This window comes from Cyanistes caeruleus, chromosome 6 (genome assembly GCF_971803275.1).
Source record: "Cyanistes caeruleus chromosome 6, bCyaCae1.hap1.1, whole genome shotgun sequence".
Taxonomy (NCBI): Eukaryota; Metazoa; Chordata; class Aves; order Passeriformes; family Paridae; genus Cyanistes; species Cyanistes caeruleus.
Window position 1 is genome coordinate 67,786,579 of NC_141706.1, and position 20,408 is coordinate 67,806,986.

Sequence of the window (20,408 nt, forward strand, 5' to 3'; positions counted from 1 at the left end):
GGCCTGAGAGTGACAGGGCTGGCAGACACATAAAATCATTCCATAAAATCATGGGATTTTATTCAAGGGTTGGAAAGGGACCTTAAATCCCATCGCAGGGACATCTCCCAATGCCTGGGATCCAGGGACAGCCACTGGACACCTCTGCAGGGCTGCCCTCCCTCACTGAATACAACGACTAGGAAGAGATTTTTTGCATTAAAAAATTAAATTCAGAACCATGGGAATCAAGGCTGGGAAGCTCAAGATGCCTCATAGCTGCTCACTGCCCTAAACATCATTTAAAACACCTCCGGGAAAGGCCTGAGCTTAAAAACAAGTCATGGGTTCAGTCATTAAGGCTGCTGCCACAGTGAGGAATAAACTGCAGCTCCGGGGGCTGCAAGAACTTCACAGAAAGGGGAAAGGAAAGTGACGAGGAAAGTGACGAGGAAAGTGACGAGGAGGGAAGGAAGCGGCTATAAAATGGATTAAAAGAGTCATTATTTTTTGGCTTCAGCATCACGCAGAGCGCTGTGTGGTGCACGCTGGGGCCCACAGGGCTGCAGACCAGCGCTTCACCCTTTACACAGGTGACCTGGGGTTTTAACCGCGAAAGCAGCAGTTTTAACCACGAAAGCAGCAGTTTTAACCACGAAAGCAGCAGTCAAACAGCTCTCAGTGTTCCTGTGGCTGTGCACACCGGCTGCAGCCGTACCTGTCATCTCCGCCATGTCCCGCCACGGGATGCCCATGAGGCGGCCGCACGCCTCCATCTGCTGCGCCACCAGCGGCTTGGTGGGGGCGAGGAACAGCACCTTCCCCGAGGGGAACCAGCGGTAGAAGTTGTACATGACCACGGCGGCCACGAAAGTCTTGCCCAGCCCCGTGGGCAGGCACACGAGCGTGTTGGCCAGCAGCGCGGCGCCGGCCATGCGCTCCTGGTAGGGCCGCACGGGCAGGTTGGTGGGGTAGATCCAGATGGCCCCCGCCACCTCGCTGAAGCCCCGCAGCGGGCCGGGGTCGGCGGCGGCCGCGGCCGCCAGCAGGAGCTCGTCATCGCTGTCACCGCCCGCGTCCCTGCGCTCGGCTTCGCTGCGGGACCCCCGCCACAACTGCGGCAAAGTGCTCTGCCGGCCGCCGCTCATCCTGCCCCGCCCGCCGCCATCTTAGCCCTGCCGCGCCGCCGCCGCTTGAAATCGCCGCCGAGAGGGACGGGGAGCCGCCTCCCGGCCCTCCCCTCCTCCCCCGGCCGCCTCCCGGCCCTCCCCGAGCCCGAGGCAAATCCCGCCGCTGCCGCCGCTCCCCGCGCTCAGGGCGGGCCCCGAGGCGGCGCCATCTTGTCCCTCCCTCGGCGCCCGTCCCCGAAATCCCCCCGGCGGCCCCGCCGAGGGTGAAGGGGAGGGTCGGGACGCCGCCTTCGGAGCCTCCCCTTCTCCCCCGGCCGTGTCCCGGCCCGCCCCTTCTCGCTGCCGGGCGGCTCCCAGCCCTCCTCTCCGGAGGAGGAGCGGGCGGTGGGTGGGAAAATGGCGGCGGCCGCGGGCCCGGCGCAGCCCTGGAGCGCCGAGGAGCTGCGGAGCGAGGCGCTGGCCAAGAAGGAGATCATCAAATTCCTGCAGGAGCACGCGGCGCAGGCGGTAATTCCGGGGGATAATCAATGATTTGGAGTCGTGGGGGCGAGGTTTGGCGTTTCTTTTTGTTTCCCTGAACGTCTCGCACGCGTGTCCGCAGTTCCTGGCGGAGCACAAGCTGCTGGGGCAGGTGAAGAACGTGGCGAAGACGGCGAACAAGGAGCAGCTGATCGCGGCTTACACTCAGCTCTTCCACACGCAGGTGAGGGGCTGGGCCGGGCAGGGCTGCGGGGAGGGATGGATGGGGCTCCTCATCCTTCCTCATCCTCCCCTCGCAGCGCTTCAAGGGCACGGACGGCGCCGAGAAGGCGGCGGAGAAGGCGAAGCCGGCCAAGGCGGAGGAGGCCAAGGGGAAGGCGGTGAAGGCTGAGGAGGCTGCGGAGGAGGTTGGTGCCGTGCCCTCAACGCGCGTTTTTCGCCTGGAAAACCAAATTATCCCGGTCACTTGTCCCGGGGTGAGGGTTAGGGGGATATCGGGGAAAGGTTCTTCCCCCAGAGGGTGGAATGAGCTCTGGAAAAGCTCCCCAGGGAATGGGCACGGCCCCGAGGCTGCCGGAGCTCCAGGGATGCCCAGGCTGGGATTGTTGGGGGTCTGGGCAGGGACAGCACTCCACGATCCTTGTGGGTCCCTTCCAGCTCAGGAGATTGTGTGATTCTAAGTCTTCAAAACCTGGTTACAGCAAAAAATCTGGTCTTTATGCCTCTCATTAGCCTGAAGCTGCATTTTCCCCAAATGTTGCAGCCTTGCAGTAACATGAACACTCCACTCACTGAGTGTCTCCTTTGATACCTTAAACTCAGCAGCTGTTCTTGCATATCTGAGGCTATTTAACCCACCAGTCATAACTCTCTTTTTATCACCCCAGGGGCCACCAAAGTACACAAAATCCATTTTAAAGAAGGGCGATAAAACCAACTTCCCGAAGAAAGGAGACACTGTCCACTGCTGGTACACAGGAAAGCTGCAGGATGGGACAGTCTTCGATACCAATATTCAGTCAAGTAAGGTTATGGGCATAAAGATGTGCAGATAAACTGCTGGGGTTGGCTGCAAATGCTCCTGGAGGGGATTCCCTGGGCTCCTCCAGCAGATGTGGGCAGGGGTTTGTGTGTGGGAGCGCTCCTGACAAACAGCTTTATCATGGTGCTGCTGAGCCTGCTGCCCTGCAGCGGATCCTGATTTTCCATGAGGTAGCAAGGGCAGTATTTTAGGACTGGCTGGTGTCAAGTGACACTGCTGCATCCTGCCAGCCCTGGCTTCTGGCATTCCAGGCCCCGGGAATGTGGAATGCAGGGAGTCAGAGGGGAGATAGTGCCTAAGGAACTCTGACAGCAGCAGTGCCCTGGTTTTCTGTAAATAAACACATCTTGGGGCCTTTCTGTGGGAAATCTTTAAAATGGAGGCACTGGAATGAGAGGGATTTGAATACTCTGGTGTGCAATATTCCCTGCTGGTGCTTTTGTGACAGATCAGAGGATTTAGGGGTATGAAACTGTGCAATACTGGAAAGGTTTTCCCAGCAGTGATGTCCCACACTCAGGAACAGTATTCCAGAGTCACTGGAATACTGTCTATAATTCCTCATGCTTGTGTGTTCCTTGTTGACTTTCCTTGGTTCCTGAATATGCCCATGACTTGTACAGTCAACTTGAGTAATTCAGGAATGAGTCTTTGGGGTTTGAAAGATGCTTTGATGCAGCTTGAACATTTAATGATGCTTTTATTGCACAGTGTTAGTATTTCCCCTGAAGATCTGATATTGGGCTAAAAATAATGTTAGAAGAAGAGCTATTTATGTAAGGCATGGTTGTAATGACAGTTTTCTACAGGAGTGTGGAGCGTGCTGCTGTGGTGTTGAGGCAAATGAACATAAAACTCTTTTCCAGGTTCAAAGAAGAAAAAAGCAGCCAAGCCCTTGAGTTTCAAAGTTGGCGTAGGAAAAGTGATCCGAGGTGTAAGTAAAGCCTTCAGGGCTCCCTGTGAGTCCCCAGGCAGTTTCATTCTGTGATTTATGACTGGGCTGCGGATTTTGGGGTCTGTTTCTCATGGAGGCAGACTGGGGATTGCTCTGGGAGGATGGAACGTTCATCCTCAGAGTCATTCCCTCTCCAGGCAGTGCAGAGAACACAGGCTCTGCTCCCTGGGGTCAGCCCAGCCTCGGGCTCCTGTCAGTCTCTCTCAGCAGCTGAGGCTGATGGGATCCCGGGGCTCCTCCCATCCCTGTTTGCATTCCCTGGGCTTTTCCATGGGGAAATTCCTGCTGCTGTCCCCCCTGAACCTCCTCTGGCCCAGCCTGAGGCCGTTCCCTCTGCTCCTGTCCCTGTTCCCTGGCAGCAGAGCCTGACCCCCCCGGCTGTCCCCTCCTGCCAGGGACTTGTGCAGAGCCACAAGGGCCCCCTGAGCCTCCTTTGCTCCAGCCTGAGCAGGAGAAATTCCTGATGTGGGATGGGATTGGAGCTGGGAAGGGGCTGTGGCTGTGGCCCGGGTTTATCCCAGTGCTTATCCTGGTTTGTGGGTGCCAGAACCTTCCCTCAACAGGGACACAGCACCAAGCCCTGGGCACTCCCTGGGAAGGGAATACTGGAGCTGGGAATGCTGATGGAATGCGTGTTCCCATTGCTCTCCGGTCCCATCCCAGCCCGGGAGCAGGGCTGGGGAGGATGCCTGGGGCTGTGGGTATTCCTGGGAGCCAGAGGAAAGCTGGAAGTGCAGAGGCTGCTGTGGCAGCACTGCCTGGAGCTGCTGCTGTCGTTGCAGTGGGACGAGGCCCTGCTGACCATGAGCAAAGGAGAGAAGGCCCAGCTGGAGATCGAGCCCGAGTGGGCCTACGGCAAGAAGGGGCAGCCCGATGCCAAGTATCCTTCCATGACCTCTGACTCCTAAAGAAACCTGGGAATGCTGGGGGCAGGAGCTGCTTTATGGATGGGAACACAACTGGGGCTCCACCTGTCACCCACAGCAGGCTCAGGACGTTCCCACCCCGAGTTCAGGGCACTTCCTGGGGCTGCAATTGCTCTTTTCTTTTGGAGAAGAACTCGTGCAGGGGGAACCTGCTGCTCTTTTCCACCTGCATTTTTATCCCAGTGCTTCCAAGTGCTTCTGCCTGATGGGGATCCTAAGCAGGAGCAGGGACAGTTACATCAGCTCTGGGACACAGCTGAAGTAGGGGCTGGAGGAGTCATCCCGTGGTGGTTTATGCAGCCCTGTTTCCTTTTTCCAGCCCTTCTGGAGGAGGGCAGGGGATTGTTCTCCTGTGCTGGAATCCTGTGAGCTGAAGGGCTGCCTGGACACCTCTCCCCTGTGCCAGGGGGACAGCGTGGCCTCCCCAGGCACTGGGGCAGTGAGTGAGGAGCAGGGTGTGCCAATGAAGGTGGCCCTGGCTCCCCACAGCTCCCGCTGGGTCAGGATCAGCCAGGGAGGGACACAGGAGAGGCTGGGGAGCAGCTGGGGACTCCCTGCCCAGGGAGGGGACACTGCAGGGGCTGCTTCAGCTTCCTTAACATTTGCCAACAGGATCCCACCAAACGCAAAACTCTTCTTTGAGGTGGAGCTGGTGGATATTGAGTGAAGAATTCCCTGAGCTGCTGGGAATGCAGAGCTTTCTGCCAGAGCTTCCTGCTGGGTCGTTGTAACTCCTGGCTCCGGTGACAGCGGAGCCTTTGTGGAGATGAGTGCTGAGTGTTGTCCCTGCCCCGCTGCTGTAGTGACAGCCCCACCACTAAAGCAGAGTTTGTACCTGCCAGTGCCTCCCTTCTTTGTGTCTGTGCTCCCCTCGCTGAGCAGCAGGGCCCCACACCCAGCCAGGGCTCCTTCCCTCCTCTGGAGCCCAATCCCACACAATTCCCATTCCATTGATTTGACAGCAGCTGCGCTCGCAGAGATCCGAGTGTTCCACAGCCCCTCCTGTGACCACCAGAGCTCAGCTCAGGCATTCTGTTCTCCCTCCTAGCTCGAGTGAGGCAGTCCAAGAAAGCTCAGAGCACTACTGAATTCCTCGCTTTTATTACAAAAATGGGAATGATCACTTTGATCAAAATGAAAAAAGTTTTGCTCACACCGTGTACATGAAAAACTCTAAATACAAAACTCATCCCAAACACAGTTTGTGCTTTTAAAAAAGAACGAAGGTGGTTTAATCCCTGCCCCTCCCACACTACAGAACCCGTGGGGCAGCTCTGCCAGGCCCCCAGCCCCAACAGCCCCGGCCTGGAACGGCTGGGCCAGGAGCAGGACAAGCCCTGGCCCCAGCCCTGGGCCAAAACCAACCCCAAAGCCCACAGCTTCGCCCACTCAATTATGGAATCAAGAGACCGACGAGAATTCTTCTGATACTCCATAAATTAGTGCAGGGAATTAAAAAATTCATTTATGGTAAATGAGAATTGTACAGAGACCATTTATCAGTTACCAGCACACGAATCTTGCTTCACACATACCCCGTGAGCAGCAGCTCGGTTCACATGCAGAGGACCAAAAGCAGGTGGCACAACAGTTCCTTCACAGCCCAAAATTAGAAAAATATAATTTTTTTTTTTTTTTAATTCCATCTTTGTTGAAACTGCAGCACAGTGAACTCCACTCCCTGCGGGGATCAGGTTGTGTGGTAATACTGTCCGTAATTCCAGGCGTTCTGGTAGTTGTACTGGAACAAACACAGCAGCAGCATCAGCCAGGATGTCCCTGCTGCACACACAGAGCTCCCCCAGCCCCTGTGCCCAGCACAGCCCCCTGGGATGCAGGCCAGCAGTGCCATTCCCTCTGGAATGCCTGGGGAAGGCAGGCAGGGGTGAGGTACCGTGCTGCCACAGGACAGATCCTCATCACAAAGTCACAAAATCAAAATATCCCCACTTGGGAGGGACCCCCAGGGATCATCCCAGACCCCCAACAATCCCAGCCTGGGCATCCCTGGCAGCGCTGCCCAAACGCTCCTGGAGCTCCGGCAGCCTCGGGGCCGTGCCCATTCCCTGGGGAGCTTTTCCAGAGCTCATTCCACCCTCTGGGGGAAGAACCTTCCCTGATCTCCAGCCTGAGCCCATCCCTGGCCCAGCTCCAAGGCTGCCATTGCTGCAGTGCTGTGTGAGGCTCAGGGCATCGCTCCTGGCACTGGGCAGTCTGTGCTGGATGAGACTCCTGGCACTGCCTGGCTTTGCAGAGAATTCCCAGCCTGGCTGCAGGCAGTCCCAAGGGCTCCCCAGGGGTTGGGCCCCAGTGGTACCACGGCTCTCCCAGCTCTGGGGGCTCTGCACAGTCTAAACAACAATTTCCATAAAACCACTTCAGAAGCTCCATGGATTTAAAAGACACGTGGCTGTGGCAGTAGGGCCATGGGTCAGTGGTGACCTGGGCAGTGCTGGTGGAACAGCTGGACTGGATGGTCTTAGAGGGCTTTTCCAACCTCAACAATTCTGTTCCAAGCCAGAATGCCCTAGAGGAAGAGCCCCAGGGGCTGATTTTGTTGGTGCTGTGTACCAGCAGAACCCACCCCAAGGCACTACAGGAAGTACTGCCTGGAGAGTCACTGCCAGGCACACGGGAAAGGGGCTGACCCCAAAGCCAGTCTGGGCAAAACAGTTCCACACACCCGGCCCTGCTGCCCTCCCCATCCCCTCCCTGTGTGACAGGACAGGCACCAAAGCGCTCCTCGCTCCACGTAACGCGTGAGGAGCACACCCAGGAGGGATCAACACCCCACAGAGTCGAGGAGTTTTCCTCCCCAGGAGCTGCAAGAGTGCAGGCTGGCCCGGGGCAGCGTACCTGGTACCAGGCGTTGTAGTTGTAGGCGGCCTGGTTGACCTGCATGTCCCCGTCCATGAGCTGCGCCGCCGCCAGCCCCGCGTCCTCCGTCAGCAGCTTCTTCTCGTCCGGCTCCTCCGAGCTGCAAGGGAACACAGCCTTGTTCTGGCACCCTGGAACGCTGCACCAGCCTCAGCTGTGCTCAGCTGGCTGCCCCGGCCCAGCGGGGTGAGGGAACTGGGCTCAGGGAAGGGCAGCTGGTGTTGTGCTCCAGAGCAGGCTGGGTTTAAAGCAAAGCAAAGGCTCTAAGTTCCTGCTCAGAGACTGAGTTATTTTACCAGCTCAACAACTGCTTTGGCTCAACAACTCAAAAACTTATTTTCCAAAAATGTTTCTGTCCCTGGAGGCATCCAAGGCCAGGATGGATGGGGCTCTGAGCAGCCTATGGAAGGTGTCCCTGTCCATGGCAGGTTTTAGGGCTTTCCAATGCAAACAATTCTGTGAATATTTAAGGCAGCAGAGCTCTATTCAGCACACACTTTAAAGGACTAAAATGAAGTGATTCTATCCTCACATCAGTGGGTTCAAAGCTGACAAAAGACTAAAGAACCCCCAGAGTGAGCTGCTGGGCTCAGTCCGTACCCGTTCTCCGCCCGCCGCTTCAGCGTCTCCTGCTCCTTCAGCAGCGCCTGGTGCTCGTCGTAGGCATCCAGGAGCCTGCAGAGAGCACAGCCAGTCAGGCCTTGCCAGGATTCAAAACTCCTGAGCAATGCCCCCTGCAAGCTCTAACACTACAGCAAACTGCAGTGCCACCAGTTCTAATGAGTGACCCACCACCAGCAGGGGAAAGCAGCTCGGTGCCATTCACAACAGCTCCAGCTCCCAGCCTGCTGAACTTCCCTCACACCTGATGCAGCTTTTATCAAGTTCCTTTATAAACAGGTGATTTGTGATTCAGCTGCTCCTTCAGAGCCTGCTGGTGATGCCACCCACAGCAGCACAGAGATGTGGGAATCATTATTTGAACACTGGAAATGATTCCAGTCCCAAAGCAGCACCTACAGCCTTTCCCCATCCAGCAGGGAAGAACGAGGGTGGTTAATGCAGCACAGGAGAGTCCTGGCTAAAATTCCCACAGATACTGAAATACCCCCTCATCTGCAGCATCCCACAAAACCTGCAGCTTCTGACAGTGTGCTCTGGGTCAAGAGCTCCTCGTACTCATTCTGTGCTCTGGGATTATTTGGGAACTGCAAAATTCCTTGTGGTTGATCTGTCTCAGATCCCAAACTTGCACTGACTGGCTGCCACACAGAGGCAGCAGAATTTAAGGAGGGCTATTGTTAAAAACATACAAAGCAGGAAAACTGACTTGTCATTAATCCTTCCGGGTTATTTAGCTGCAAAATGTAAATAAAAACAATAGATAATTAAGAAGAAAAACATACTTTGAGGCATTGAATTTAAAACTTGCATTTCTGGTGTATCCTCCCACCTAAGGGCACAGTTGTTAACAGTGCTGAGCACTGAGAAATCCAAGCAGTGCAGTTCTGGAAACTCCCAGGGAACAGTCTCAAAGGACACCTGAGGCCTGCCCCATTCCCCTGGGGAGCACCTCCCTTCACAGGGCTCAGCAAGGGGAAACCAACCACAGCAAAACCTGGCAGGGCAGCACAGCTCTGCTCACTCAGTGCTGGGCACTTCAGATAAAAAGGGGCAATTATCTGACAACCTATTCCTGTTTAAAAATCTATTCCTGTTTAACATCAGGAGGTTGGTTTAGAAGGGCAGCTGTTCCTTACAAAGAGCTGATGGCACAAAGGAAACGATTTTACAGAAGTCTCTGCTCCCACCCTTTTCCCAGCACTCTCCCAGTGACCCCAGTCTGGCCGCTGCCCACAGGACATCTTACTTGTTCACATCAGACCCAAAATCTTCCAGGAATTCCACTTTTCTCTGTGAGAACGTGATCCTCATTTTGATGGACAAGGCCCCATGGATGGCCTTGTCAAAGCAGCTCAGGATGTTCTCCTCGTTCTGCTTGAGGTCACCACTGTACTCCATCTCCAGCAGGTTCAGGTACAGTTTGGTGTTTTCCTGTGCAGAACAGGCATTAGGAGGGGCACACCCGACCCTCACAGCAGGTATTTAACTCTGCTACACACCGCAATTCACCCCATAAATACACACAACAGCCAGTAAAGGGATTTTCCTCTCTCCCTGCGCTGGTTTGTGGCACAAACAGACCAGGAGTGACCAACACCACAAACCCAGGTGCTGCACTTGGCTGGCAGCATCTGAGTGCCAGATATTCCTGTGCTGACACCAAACCACCACTGCCCACACCAATAACACTGAACACAGCGAGAACGTTTAAGGTACTAGAAAATTAAAATAGAGGTGCAAAGCACATTGTGTTTCTGATGGGAAAAGGGTGCAAGCATCCAGATTCCCAGGCTGGGACCTTGGCAACGTCAGTTTAGAGGGACTGTTGTCTCCATGCAGTAATGGGACATTCCATGCAGTTACAACTCCTGTCATCACTGTTGCCATGTTTTACAAAAGGCTTCAGAAAGAGAGAAAGACACCGGGGTGGTTTGAGTTTTGGGTAAGACAGCCAAGAGGGAACACATACTTTGTCCAGTTCTATGGCTTCTGACAGCACTTTTCTTGCCTTTGGCAGGTTTTTCTGCACTTTGAAGAGGTGCCGGGCGAGTTTGATGGCATAGAAGGAGGCTTCACTGATGGACTTGGCATTCCTGACTGCATCTTCCAGCAGCTGCTCCGCCTCCTCCATGTTGCCGTGCCGGCGCTCCAGGCTCACCCTGCGCAGGCGGATCATGGCCAGCCCCAGGATGCACTCCTCAAACGTCTTCAGGATCCTTCTGGCTTCGTCAATGTTGCCTGCAAGGGCAGGGAGATGCTTTAGGACAGGGCAGGTGGCAGAGCTCCCCCAGCAGAGCCCCCCGAGAGGCAGGGCTGCCCTTACCCTGCTGCTCCTCGAAGGCTGCCCACAGCATGTGCACCATGGGCTTCTTGGGCAGGTGGATGGTGCAGGCCCTGCTGTACACGTGCCTCACGCCCTCGATGCTGTGGTTCTCCATGTATTTGGCGTACTAGGGTTGGAAACAGAGCAGAGACCAGCCAGGTTAAAGCTTGTATTTGTCTCCAAGAACATGCCAGAACGATAAAATTCTTTTGTTTAAACCCATTCAGCACCTTTATGGAACCACTAGACTAGTTTCTGTAAGGAAGGACGTAGAGAGGCAACGCAGTTGGCAAATGCAGCAGTCAAATCTGGTTGCAAGCAGACCATCTCCTAATGCAACAGATATAGTTATAGATGAACAACGTTCCACAGGGTACAAGGGTTAGTCACCAGGTCAAGGTGTGCACCAGCAGAGCCGTGAGCTGCCTCCCTTACCTTGATCCAGAAGTCCTCATAGAGGGCACATGAAATGACACATCTCTCAAAGAGGACCACGACTCGCTCGTGAGTGCCATTCTCTATCTCAAACTCTAAGTACTCTTTCCAGTTTTTCAGCTGAATTTTCTCCAGAGGTTTTACATGAAAGTAAGGCCTCTTGATCTGCAAGAGTCACAGGATGCAACTGGTGATTACAAACACACCGCCACGGGGGTCCACACAACCAACAGCCACACAACCAATACTCAGTTCCTGCCATTTCAGTGATCAGGGCTCCAGTGACACCTCCTCATCTACTCAATCCAGAGTTATCCAGGTATGGATCAAGGGATTTACTCCAGTGACATTCCAGACTAGAAACCTCCTTCCCTAGAGAGCTTTTGGAGTGCAAGTGTTTCGAGCTGCTGGCAGAGGACCCAGGCAGCCCAGTGTCAGTGACATTATGGACACACTGGACACTGCCCACATCCATCCACACAAGTGCTCACTGTAGGACACCCAGCCCACAAGTCCAACTCAGCATTTTGGTTGGGAATCATGGCAAGGAAAGACAGGGGACTGAACTGGACTTCCTATCAAATATTTACATCAATCTGGTTATAGCAAGACCACAAATTTAGCTCCATCGTGGTGTTATTGATGGCTGCAAGAGGGGCTGGGTGGGACAGAGCTCAGCACAGAAAATTAAACATTGCTCTGTTTAAACTGAAATTCCTTTGTCTGGTACCTTGCCAGAGATCCTTTGCTTTCCCCTCACCATCTTTAACTGCATTTGATTATGTCTCTCCTGTGCTGCAATTTCCTCTCAGATCCAAATCCATACAAATGGATGAAGAACTTACAGTAATTAAGGAGAATCCAATTCTTCAAAGCCACCTGAAATTTAAAGCCAATCCCTGCTCCATGCTCCTCACTGACCCCTGGTGTGGCAGCCAACACTTTGTGGCCATTTTGCCCAGCTCACAGTCCCACTCCTGCTGAAAACAGCTGTGAGCCATGGCCAGCCCTGGGTGGGCTCTGTCCTTCAGAGCCACGCTGCCCCGTGCACGGCCAGCTGCTGCCAGCCCCTGCTGGACTGACTGCTAACGAGGCACTCTGCACACCCTGCTGCTAACCAGAGCACGCTGTGGCCAGCAGGGAGGGACTCTCATTTGCCCAATGCCCACAGCTGCAGTGCTCTCCCCAGTCCCATGGGTTTGCAGTTTTGGGTTTCCCAAGGCAGGAACCTGGGGTGCTCTGCTCCTCCTGCCAGGGTCACTGGCACAGAGCTCGCTGCTCCCCACGCTGCTTGGGAGCTCCTGGGCTGTGGGGACACCTGGCCCAGTGCAGCAAATCACCCAACACACTCAAACCTTAAAATCTGGCCCAGATGGGTAACACAGTGGACTCTTTAGAATAAGAAGTAAATTTAAAACAAGGACCATGTTTGACAGGAAGAAAAATATAAACACTGAGAATTAAAACCTCACATTGTTTTTTCAAACAGAATCCAACTTAACTCTACAGCAAAAGCTGTATATTTGCAGTGGTCAAAATATTAGTTTAATTAATTACTTTTAACACATTATACATAGGAGGTCCAAAACAAAAGTTACCTGATTAAGTGTGTAATGTTAAAATACAGAAGCACAGGAATTTTGTTCTCCTCTGAGCACAGGCTTACCTTTCAAAGGGAATCCCCTCCATCCCCTCATGCCTTTACACCACCCCAGGGCACGAGCAGCACTAACTCTCAGGACTCACTTAGCAATCATTACAGCACCTTGCCTCTCTCCAAACACTGCTCTGAGATCTTTACATCATCAGGTGCCAGGTGCCTCTTCACAAGAAAAACGGCAGAGAAATGAAACTGTTCCAACTCTGAGTCTCTGTTCAATCCCCCCCACAGTAGTTTTAGTTAAGTTTCACAGAATTCCCAGCTCCCAGACCTGTTCCCAATCCACCTGCTCGTGTTGGCTCACACAAACCCCACTTACCGCTTCCTCAAACGTCCACCTCTTACTGACTTCATGCTCGTTGTGGTTAAATATCTCCTGATGGATCTCAATGATTCTGTGCCTCATGTTCTCTATCTCAGTGATTAGCTACAACAGAATAGAAAATAAATATATATAAATAAAATACATTAGAGAATATAACACAGGCAGACATGGTATCACCTTTGTGACTGCCTCCTGTGCCAGGGATGTGCGTGGATTCTCCCTGAGCAGCCAGGGCAGGGCTGGGACACTGCCTGATGGAGCCCTGGCCCTCAGCACACACAGCTGAACTGGTTTTTATCCCATGCTAAAGCTGATTTCAGATTAAGGACGGATTTGGATCCAAGTCAGCCCCGGTTTCAGTGTGTCTGTGTTTTCAGCATCAGCAGTTCCTTTGGACAGCTCCAGGCTTTCCTAGGCCTGTAACAGTCTGAACCTGCTCAGGCCACTGCTGATGAGGAGCTTTCTTAGACCACAGATCCCAATCTGCTGACCTGGAATAATTACTATTTGTTCCTAAGGTTTTGCACAACGCTTCTTTCATTTTATAACTCATGTCTTTAACACCTCTGCCAGCACTGGAAGGGGCTGTCCTGTTACCACAGGAGCCACAGGGCAGGGATGTGTAGGAGCTGTCTGGGCACAGCTCGAGTGGCTGCGGAGGAACCCCTGCCCCAGAGAAGGACAGGGTGCCAGTGCCCACCCCATGCAGGGGCCTTGGTGGGGTCAGTGATTCCTCAGTGCTGCAGGGCAGGGATGTGCAGGAGCCGTCTGGGCACAGCTCGAGTGGCTGCAGAGGGACAGGGAAGGACAGGGATGGTACTCTGTGCCCACCCCGTGCAGGTACCTTGGTGGGGTCGGTGATGCCCTCAGAGCTCTGTGGGCACTGCCCGGCTCCAGCAGACTGAGCTGGCTGCAGAGGAAGGCCTGCCCCAGCCCCAGGGAAGGACAGGGGTGGTACTCTGTGCCCACCCCGTGCAGGTACCTTGGCGGGGTCGGTGATGTCCTCGGTGCCGCAGGGCAGCTCGTCCCCGTCCTCGCCGCTGTGGCCGCTGGCGGCCGCCAGCTCCCGGCGCAGCTGCACAAACTGCTCCGTGGTCAGGAAATCTCGGGGCAGGTTGTTCTGGATGTGCTCTTTAAACCTAACAACAGCCACAAAGAGCATTGCAAAGGGGTTGTTTCACGCTGCACTGCTGCCCAACGGGGCACAATCCAAAATCCCAGGGGGTTGTGCTTTGCTTTGTGGCTCCCACCCAAAACAGCCTCACCAGTGCCATGTCTCAGAGGGCAGCATGGCAGGCTGACAGAACCCTTGCCATGGAAAAGAGATGGCAAAGGACAAGATCAATTATAAAGGAAATACTTCATTTCCCACACCGAGATCTGTGGAAGTTTTGGGGAAGACTGTGCAGTTTAACTGAGGGTGCTGCTCAAGTCTCCCTACCAATGCAGAATCCACCATCTGAAACTGAACCAGGATTCCTCTTCAGTCAGTTAAATTGGTGCTTCTCCACACATGGGCACTGCACAGCTATTAAAGTCCAAAACTGCTCATTCTGATTCCTCAAAGACATCCTCTCCTCTTCCCCACACTTCCAAGGCTTGTCCTTACTCCACAACAAAACCTCTGAATTTACTCAAAACCAAATTCCTCAAATGTGCACCAGTACTCAAAAACAATCAGTCCAACTGCCCAAGTAGAGAAGTAAGTAACCACATAAAACTGTTCCAAATCTTGTGCTGAGTATTTCCACCCCTCACACGGCATTAACTCCCTGTTTTCCCTTTACCTCTGGAAGTGATGGCTGTAGAGCTGCGTTGGGATTCCCAGGATGCGGTCATAGATGGATGTAACTTCCCTTAGGTTTCCCTGGTCATTTTCCCAGTTTATATACATTTCCCAGAGTCTGTCAGAACGGAAATCTGTCCCAGCAGCCAGCACTGCGTGTTCATAGGCTCTGGAAAAGGAAATTGTTTTACACTGGTTTCTGGATTCTGGGACAGAACAAGGAAGGAAAGTCCTGACTCTTATTAAATGTTATGAGCACCCTCATTTATTTGAAACTAGACTTATAATAATTATTTACATTCTTCAAAGTGTTCAGATATCTGCAGCAAGGTGTCTGGAGACTCTGAAAACTCACTCATTTTTTTCCTCCAGCACTTCCACAACAGAACAAATAAAGGCAACAGCAAAAGCCGCTGGCCAGAACACAGGATATTAGAAAAATACACAACCTTTACCAACTTTTGTTTTGTACAGACTCCACACCCACCAGTGCAGCAGTGCAACACCTCAAACCTGTGCAGCAATTCTGCAGCTTGATTCAGATTCAATTCCAGTGCAATGAAGCCTTCTGATCAAACTTGAGTCCAACCCTTTAAGCAGGTCCACTGCCAGCCACAGCGAGCAGACAATCCTAGCCATACCCTGGAAACTCCAAGGAATTAAATTCCAAGATTCCAAATGCTGCACTAAGTATTTCTTAACATCCAGTCTGAAGTTCTCAAGCCACAACTTTTGCCCCTTGTACCACACTGTGCTGTCTCCCCATTCTTACGGAATTTGGCTCCACCATCTCTTAATTTAAAAATCCTTGAAGTGACACGGGGTTGTTATGAATTTTCCCCTTTTTAAAAACACAAGAACCTGATCCCGGTGGTGTGCATGGATATCAGGCTGCTCCCAACTCACCCCCGGATGGTACTGTTAGTTTCAGGATCAGCAGGGTCCAATGTCTCCTTTAGGAAGTTTATATAATGTATCCAAAGATCAACACTAAGAGGAATTGCCTGAAGCCCTCGGCGATAGACCTATGAAGAGAACATGAACTGTACTTCAAATCCTTAATGGGGTCCTAAGAGAGAGGCAACACTGTGTTATCCGGTGAACCTTAGAAATACTAATTACTGGAATTTTGTTTAAATAATCTACCATTACCATTCGGGTGGAGGTTGGATAGAACATGGCAATGTTCTGATCTCCACGTGCAGAGTCTTGATCTTCAAAGCGCAGCGGTCCCTGCATTCTGACCAGGTTGTGTGGGCAGGCTTTGGGGTACAGACCATAGGGCACAGACCCATTAGAGCATCATTGACAGCGTCTGACCAAAAATGCAATAAGATGGAGCAATTGTGACCAGCAAACCAACTATATTGTTTTGAAAATGAGTAATAAATGGAAGTGACAGAAAAGCCCTGCCCTACTTGTTAAGCTGCAGTGTAATACAGAGGCTTGCACTGCAAAGCTTGACAAACTGTAGAGGTTTAACGCACCTGCCAACAAAGAGAGAGAACATTAGCTCCAAATGCCACAGCTGTGACACGTGCAAACACGTCCCTCGAGCCCTGGCCGTGCAGGGCAGGCACTGGCAGCCCAATGACTCGCAGTGGGACAGTCATTGTTGGCTTTGGGACTGGTGGCAGCGCTGGCCCCGGGCCCTACGTACCTCGTCTGACTGCTTGACGTTGTCGTGGCGCTTCTCCAGGTCCGCGTACTTCTTCCAGTACCCATAGCAGTAGGGGTAGTGTGAGAAAAACCTGTCAAAGGCTTTCCTGGCTGCTGGCAAGTGGTTCTGTGGGAAACACAGAGCGAGCACAATCAGTGCTTCCCTTAGGAACAACTTCAGGATATTTTAAATGCAATCATTAACACTGTCAGAAATGCCTGGAGTTATTTTGACACTGACACCCTGGGCTACTGGAAGGTGGCCCTGCACATGGCATCAGCTTTTAAAGGTCACTTCCAACCCAAACCATCCTGGCATTTTATGATTAAATGACAACAGTGGCAAGGACAGCTGCCTTAAATCAGCATCTGTGACAGCCTGATGGCCATCCTACGTTTGCCACTGGAATTCCATGACTTTAGCTTTTCTTTGTTTATTTATTTCAGGGAGACCGAGGGGAAAGGGGCAGGTACTAACCTCCTGCTCCACGTACTGCAGTAGATAAACCCATCCCGTGAAATCCTGCGGATTGTCCTCTACTACTTTCCAAAACTTGTCAAAATCCGGAGGGAAGTCAGCCTCAAGATCTGTTGTCTGTAAGCTCTCAATGTTTGGAATTTCGCTCTCCTGCGTGTTGTCCTCGTTGAGGTCCGGGGAGCTGTCCGGGGACTGCTCCATCTCGGTGACACTCATGATCTCGGTGCTGAAGTCCATGTGCTGCTCCTCGGCCGCGCTCTCGGCGCCGGGCTCCGCGCTCTCATTGCCCACAGTGGGCTGCTCCTCCTCCGTGCTCTCCGCGTTCTCCATGGCACCGCTGTGCGACTGGATCCTGCGGGAACACCGCTGCTCAGCGCTCCTGTGCCACAGCTCGGCTGGGAGCTCACAGTGTGCCAGTGCTCCAGGGGTCCCTGTACTGCACCACAGCCCTGCTGGCATCTGCCTCGTGCATCAGCCTTCTTCAGCAATAAAATATATCAACAGCAGTCACAGATTTTCACATCTGCACATACAAATCCTTGGGGGGGTTCTAAAAAACTGTCACAGGGAGCTACCGAGGTATAAAAGTGAATCAATACAGTTTTCCTGCAGGAGTCCACTGGAAGTTTATTCCAAATAAAGAATTATGTTCAAATCCCATAGAAACATTCAGGCTGGAAAAGCTGCCTGGGACCATCAGGTCCAAGTTACTCCAGCAGTGCCATGGTCACTATGGACCCATGTCCCTTAATTCATTCAATTTTCCTACTTAGTACAAGTCAGTAAACTTTTTATGAAATAAACAAATGTTAAAAGGTGCCCTCAACACCAGGCTAAAGCAAAGACAAGAATTACTGTCAGCACCAACTCAGTCCCCATTAGGGATGTCCAAACACACCCAGCAGCACCACAGGGCCACAGAAATGCTCTGGCTGCCCCTGACCTGCAGCCCCTCACTCCCACCCACACCCAGTGCCAGGTGCTCCCTCCTGCCCCTTGGGACAGACTCCTGCTTCCTCCCACTCCTCCTGTGATGTCCCTGCCAAGAGCCACAGCCCAGCCCTGCCGTGCCAGTGCCAGGCCAGCCTGACCTGGCTGGGTGCCACCGAGCCTCGGCTGATCCTGGCCTTTCCTCCCGGAGCAGGGACACTGAGCTGAGCCTCCTCCAAACCCCTGATAGCTCAGGGATCCCAGCACCCCACAGGACACAACAGCTCCCAGCTGTGAGTCTGGCTGGGGTGAAGGATGAAGAACAGTGTTGCACTGTCATCCTCACAGGCTGCACTGCCACTCCTGGTTCCTCCCGTTCTCCTCGGAGCAGGTGGCAAATGCATTTGGGATTTAAAAGAAAAAGCAGAAGTCCCCACCCCAGAACTCTCCAGAGTCCTTTCACACTGAAAGCCTGAAGAGACAACACCCAGACCACTACTTTCACTTCAGCAAGGACATGGATAAGACACCACTATATACTGGGGTGAAGTTCTTGCCAGAAAGGAAAAATCTCTCTCCCTTATCCTCAGCAGCTTCAACTCCTGGGATACCCATTCACGTTTTCCCAGGAGTTCATCAGGCCAAGGAAATTTGGCACGATGTTCAAGAGTCCCTGAGGTGCACCCTGCAGGTTTTCTAATAACAGATTTTTTAAGGATTTCTGCCCTCCATCATTAGGCAACCACAGGCTTGGAGCAACCTGGGCTAGAGAAAGGTGTCCCTGCTCATGGCAGTGGGTGGAACTGGATGGGCTTTGAAGTGCCTTCCAACCCAAACCATGCAGTGACACTCTGATTTTGAGAAAAAACATAATTTTGTAACATTAAGTATCAAAGAGTATCACTGTGCCTTTACCAGTGCAACAGGCAGAGACATCAATCACTCAAAGGCTGCTGCACTTCAGAGGGTACCTCCTGCAGGTTCTAAAATCGAGGGGTAAGAGCAGGGAGTGACACTAAGTGCAGCCCCAACATCAGAAAAAACAGTTTAAAGGCTATTTACAGTTATAAAATTCACATATGATATTACAAAATGACATAATGGTGAGAGGGATGAGAGAAAATGGCTTCAAGTTGCACCAGGAGAAGTTCATGTTGGATACTGGGGAAATTTCTTGATGGAAAGGGCTGTCCAGCCCTGGCACAGCTGCCCAGGGCAGGGCTGGAGTGCCCATTCCTGGAGGGATTTAAAGCCCTGTGGACCTGGCAGTTGGGGACATGGGGCAGTGGTGGCCTTGGCAGCAGTGCTGGGGAGAATGGTTGGACTTTACGATCGGCCTTAATGATTCCATGGGTTCTGTCATGCAGTAATTCACGACCTAAAGTTACTCTGATGTTTAACAGATGCTTTCTCCCTCTAGCTGATTCAGAAGGCATATTCCATCTTAAAAAACCAGCTCTCCAAATCCAGCCATCTCTGGATTAAGAGAGGAAAAAAAAGAATGAGGGAGAAGCTGTACTGAGCTGCACACGAGGTTTCAAACTGAATCCAAGTCTGTCTGACAGCTCTTCCAGACAAATGTCTTCCATTCTGGTCCCTAGCATATCTCAAAACCTGACAGCAACCCACGGTTTAAACCAGCCAATGCAACAGGCCATGCCCAGGTCACAAAAGTCCATGGGAGGGCATGGGGGCCAAGAAACATCAGGAAAACTTAATTCCGGGCTTTTCACCTAAATTCCAAAGGGTTTGACATCACACAGGCTAAACAACTGAATCAGCGTACCAGACAGCTACACACACACACACTGCTATTAAATAATTGATGCTAACATGTATTATTCAGCCTGTTACCAGCAAAGGAGTGCTGTACACAAAACTGCCGCTCCTAAATGTGAATGAGCTCATGGCAAACAAACAGGGAAACTGCAGAGGGGCAGGAATGTGGAGCCTTGTGTGAGCTCTGCCCAGCACGCCTCACTCACACCCTGATAAGGCGCTGCTGGAACCAGCCGGGGCAGGGCCGGCGCTGCCCGGGCCCAGCGCGGCTGTGCCGGGATTAGGTTTGAATCACGGAATCATTTACTGGAAAAGCCCTTCAAGGCCATCGAGTCCCAGCTGTGCCCGATGGCCACCTCGCCGCCAGCCCGGAGCTCTGAGTGCCACGTCCAGGCCTTCCCCGGACACGGCAGGGATGGGGACTCCAAAGCTCCCTGGGCAGCCCCTGCCAAGGCCCGACCACTCTTTCCATGTGGAAATTCCTGCTGCTGTCCACCCTGAGCCCCCCTGGCCCATCCTGAGGCCGTTTCCTCTCGATCGGGGCCTCTCCGGGGCCCGGTCTGAGCAATAACGTCACAAACCGCGAGGCGCGGAGCGGCTCCGCGCGGGCCCGTTACTTGCCCAGCGGCCGTTCAACGCAGAAAACGGGGATACAAGGACACAGCAGGGATACTGGGATACACCCGCTCGGCAGACTTCACCTCTCGGGCGGGCCCGAGGCCCGGCAGCGCCCGCGGGAGACGACGGGGCCGACACGGCGCTCGCAGGGCCCCGCGCGCGGCCCGGCCCAACCCCCGCCCGCCTCGGCCTCCCCGCCCAGCTATCCCCTGGCCCGGCCGCTCCCGGCCGCTCCCGGAGCTCCCCGCTCTCCTCCCCTCGGCCCCGTGCAGCCGCAGCCCCCTCGCCGCTACCTGCCGGGGCCGCCACAGCCGGGGCCGCCACAGCCGCCGCCGCCGCCTCGCCCGGGCCTCACGCACCGCGCACGCGCACAGCGCCCCGCGCGCGAGCCCGCCTCCCCCG

The 20,408-nt window shown here is 53.4% G+C and overlaps 3 protein-coding genes and 1 non-coding gene across 11 annotated transcripts in view; 1 reads left to right on the forward strand and 3 right to left on the reverse strand.

Moving 5' to 3' along the window:
• The window catches only part of FANCM (FA complementation group M), a 56,829-nt gene extending 55,580 nt beyond the window's left edge, over positions 1–1,249 (reverse strand). For 3 of the 5 annotated variants that reach the window (XM_086892905.1, XM_086892903.1, XM_086892901.1), the window contains exon 1: positions 698–1,249. In XM_086892905.1, coding sequence (XP_086749031.1) covers positions 698–1,127 — 430 coding nt within the window. In that variant the 5' untranslated portion in view covers positions 1,128–1,249. The remainder of the gene's footprint in view (positions 1–697) is intronic. The other 2 variants (XM_086892902.1, XM_086892904.1) reach the window with 1 other exon arrangement.
• FKBP3 (FKBP prolyl isomerase 3) lies at positions 913–5,708 on the forward strand. The gene is made up of 7 exons (XM_023927122.2): positions 913–1,616; positions 1,711–1,812; positions 1,889–1,996; positions 2,477–2,612; positions 3,498–3,565; positions 4,369–4,466; positions 5,125–5,708. Exons 1-7 carry the CDS (start codon positions 1,506–1,508, stop codon positions 5,177–5,179), a joined length of 678 nt encoding a protein of 225 aa, XP_023782890.2. The 5' UTR covers positions 913–1,505; the 3' UTR covers positions 5,180–5,708.
• PRPF39 (pre-mRNA processing factor 39) lies at positions 5,595–20,408 on the reverse strand. 4 transcript variants are annotated; one of them, XM_086892913.1, is made up of 14 exons: positions 20,300–20,408; positions 16,680–17,031; positions 16,203–16,328; positions 15,449–15,567; positions 14,544–14,711; positions 13,739–13,895; positions 12,751–12,858; positions 10,772–10,936; positions 10,337–10,463; positions 9,983–10,251; positions 9,260–9,444; positions 7,990–8,064; positions 7,369–7,489; positions 5,595–6,253 (listed from the first exon to the last, which is right to left on the reverse strand). In XM_086892913.1, the coding sequence occupies exons 2-14, from the start codon at positions 17,007–17,009 to the stop codon at positions 6,203–6,205; spliced, it is 2,001 nt and encodes a 666-aa protein (XP_086749039.1). In that variant the 5' UTR covers positions 17,010–17,031; positions 20,300–20,408; the 3' UTR covers positions 5,595–6,202. The 4 variants fall into 4 exon arrangements, with proteins under 4 accessions (XP_086749039.1, XP_023782982.1, XP_023782981.1 ...); XM_023927214.2 differs by lacking the exons at positions 16,680–17,031; positions 20,300–20,408 and adding an exon at positions 15,695–15,857 and having other exon boundaries at positions 16,203–16,295; XM_023927213.2 differs by lacking the exons at positions 16,203–16,328; positions 16,680–17,031; positions 20,300–20,408 and adding exons at positions 15,695–15,857; positions 15,961–16,031.
• LOC111930033 (small nucleolar RNA SNORD127) lies at positions 9,814–9,899 on the reverse strand. Its single transcript, XR_002865001.1, has one exon. It is a non-coding gene; the product is annotated as a small nucleolar RNA SNORD127 (small nucleolar RNA).

Coding starts and splice junctions, on each gene's coding strand:
- FKBP3 (XM_023927122.2), top strand. CDS start 1,506: ATGGCGGCGGCCGCGGGCCCGGCGCAGCCCTGGAGCGCCGAGGAGCTG. Junction 1,813..1,888: donor CTCAGCTCTTCCACACGCAG/GTGAGGGGCTGG, acceptor CTCCCCTCGCAG/CGCTTCAAGGGCACGGACGG. Junction 4,467..5,124: donor AAGGGGCAGCCCGATGCCAA/GTATCCTTCCAT, acceptor ATTTGCCAACAG/GATCCCACCAAACGCAAAAC.
- PRPF39 (XM_086892913.1), bottom strand. CDS start 17,009: ATGGAGAACGCGGAGAGCACGGAGGAGGAGCAGCCCACTGTGGGCAAT. Junction 12,859..13,738: donor ACATCACCGACCCCGCCAAG/GTACCTGCACGG, acceptor ATTCTGTTGTAG/CTAATCACTGAGATAGAGAA. Junction 8,065..9,259: donor TTTGGGTCTGATGTGAACAA/GTAAGATGTCCT, acceptor TGCTCTCTGCAG/GCTCCTGGATGCCTACGACG.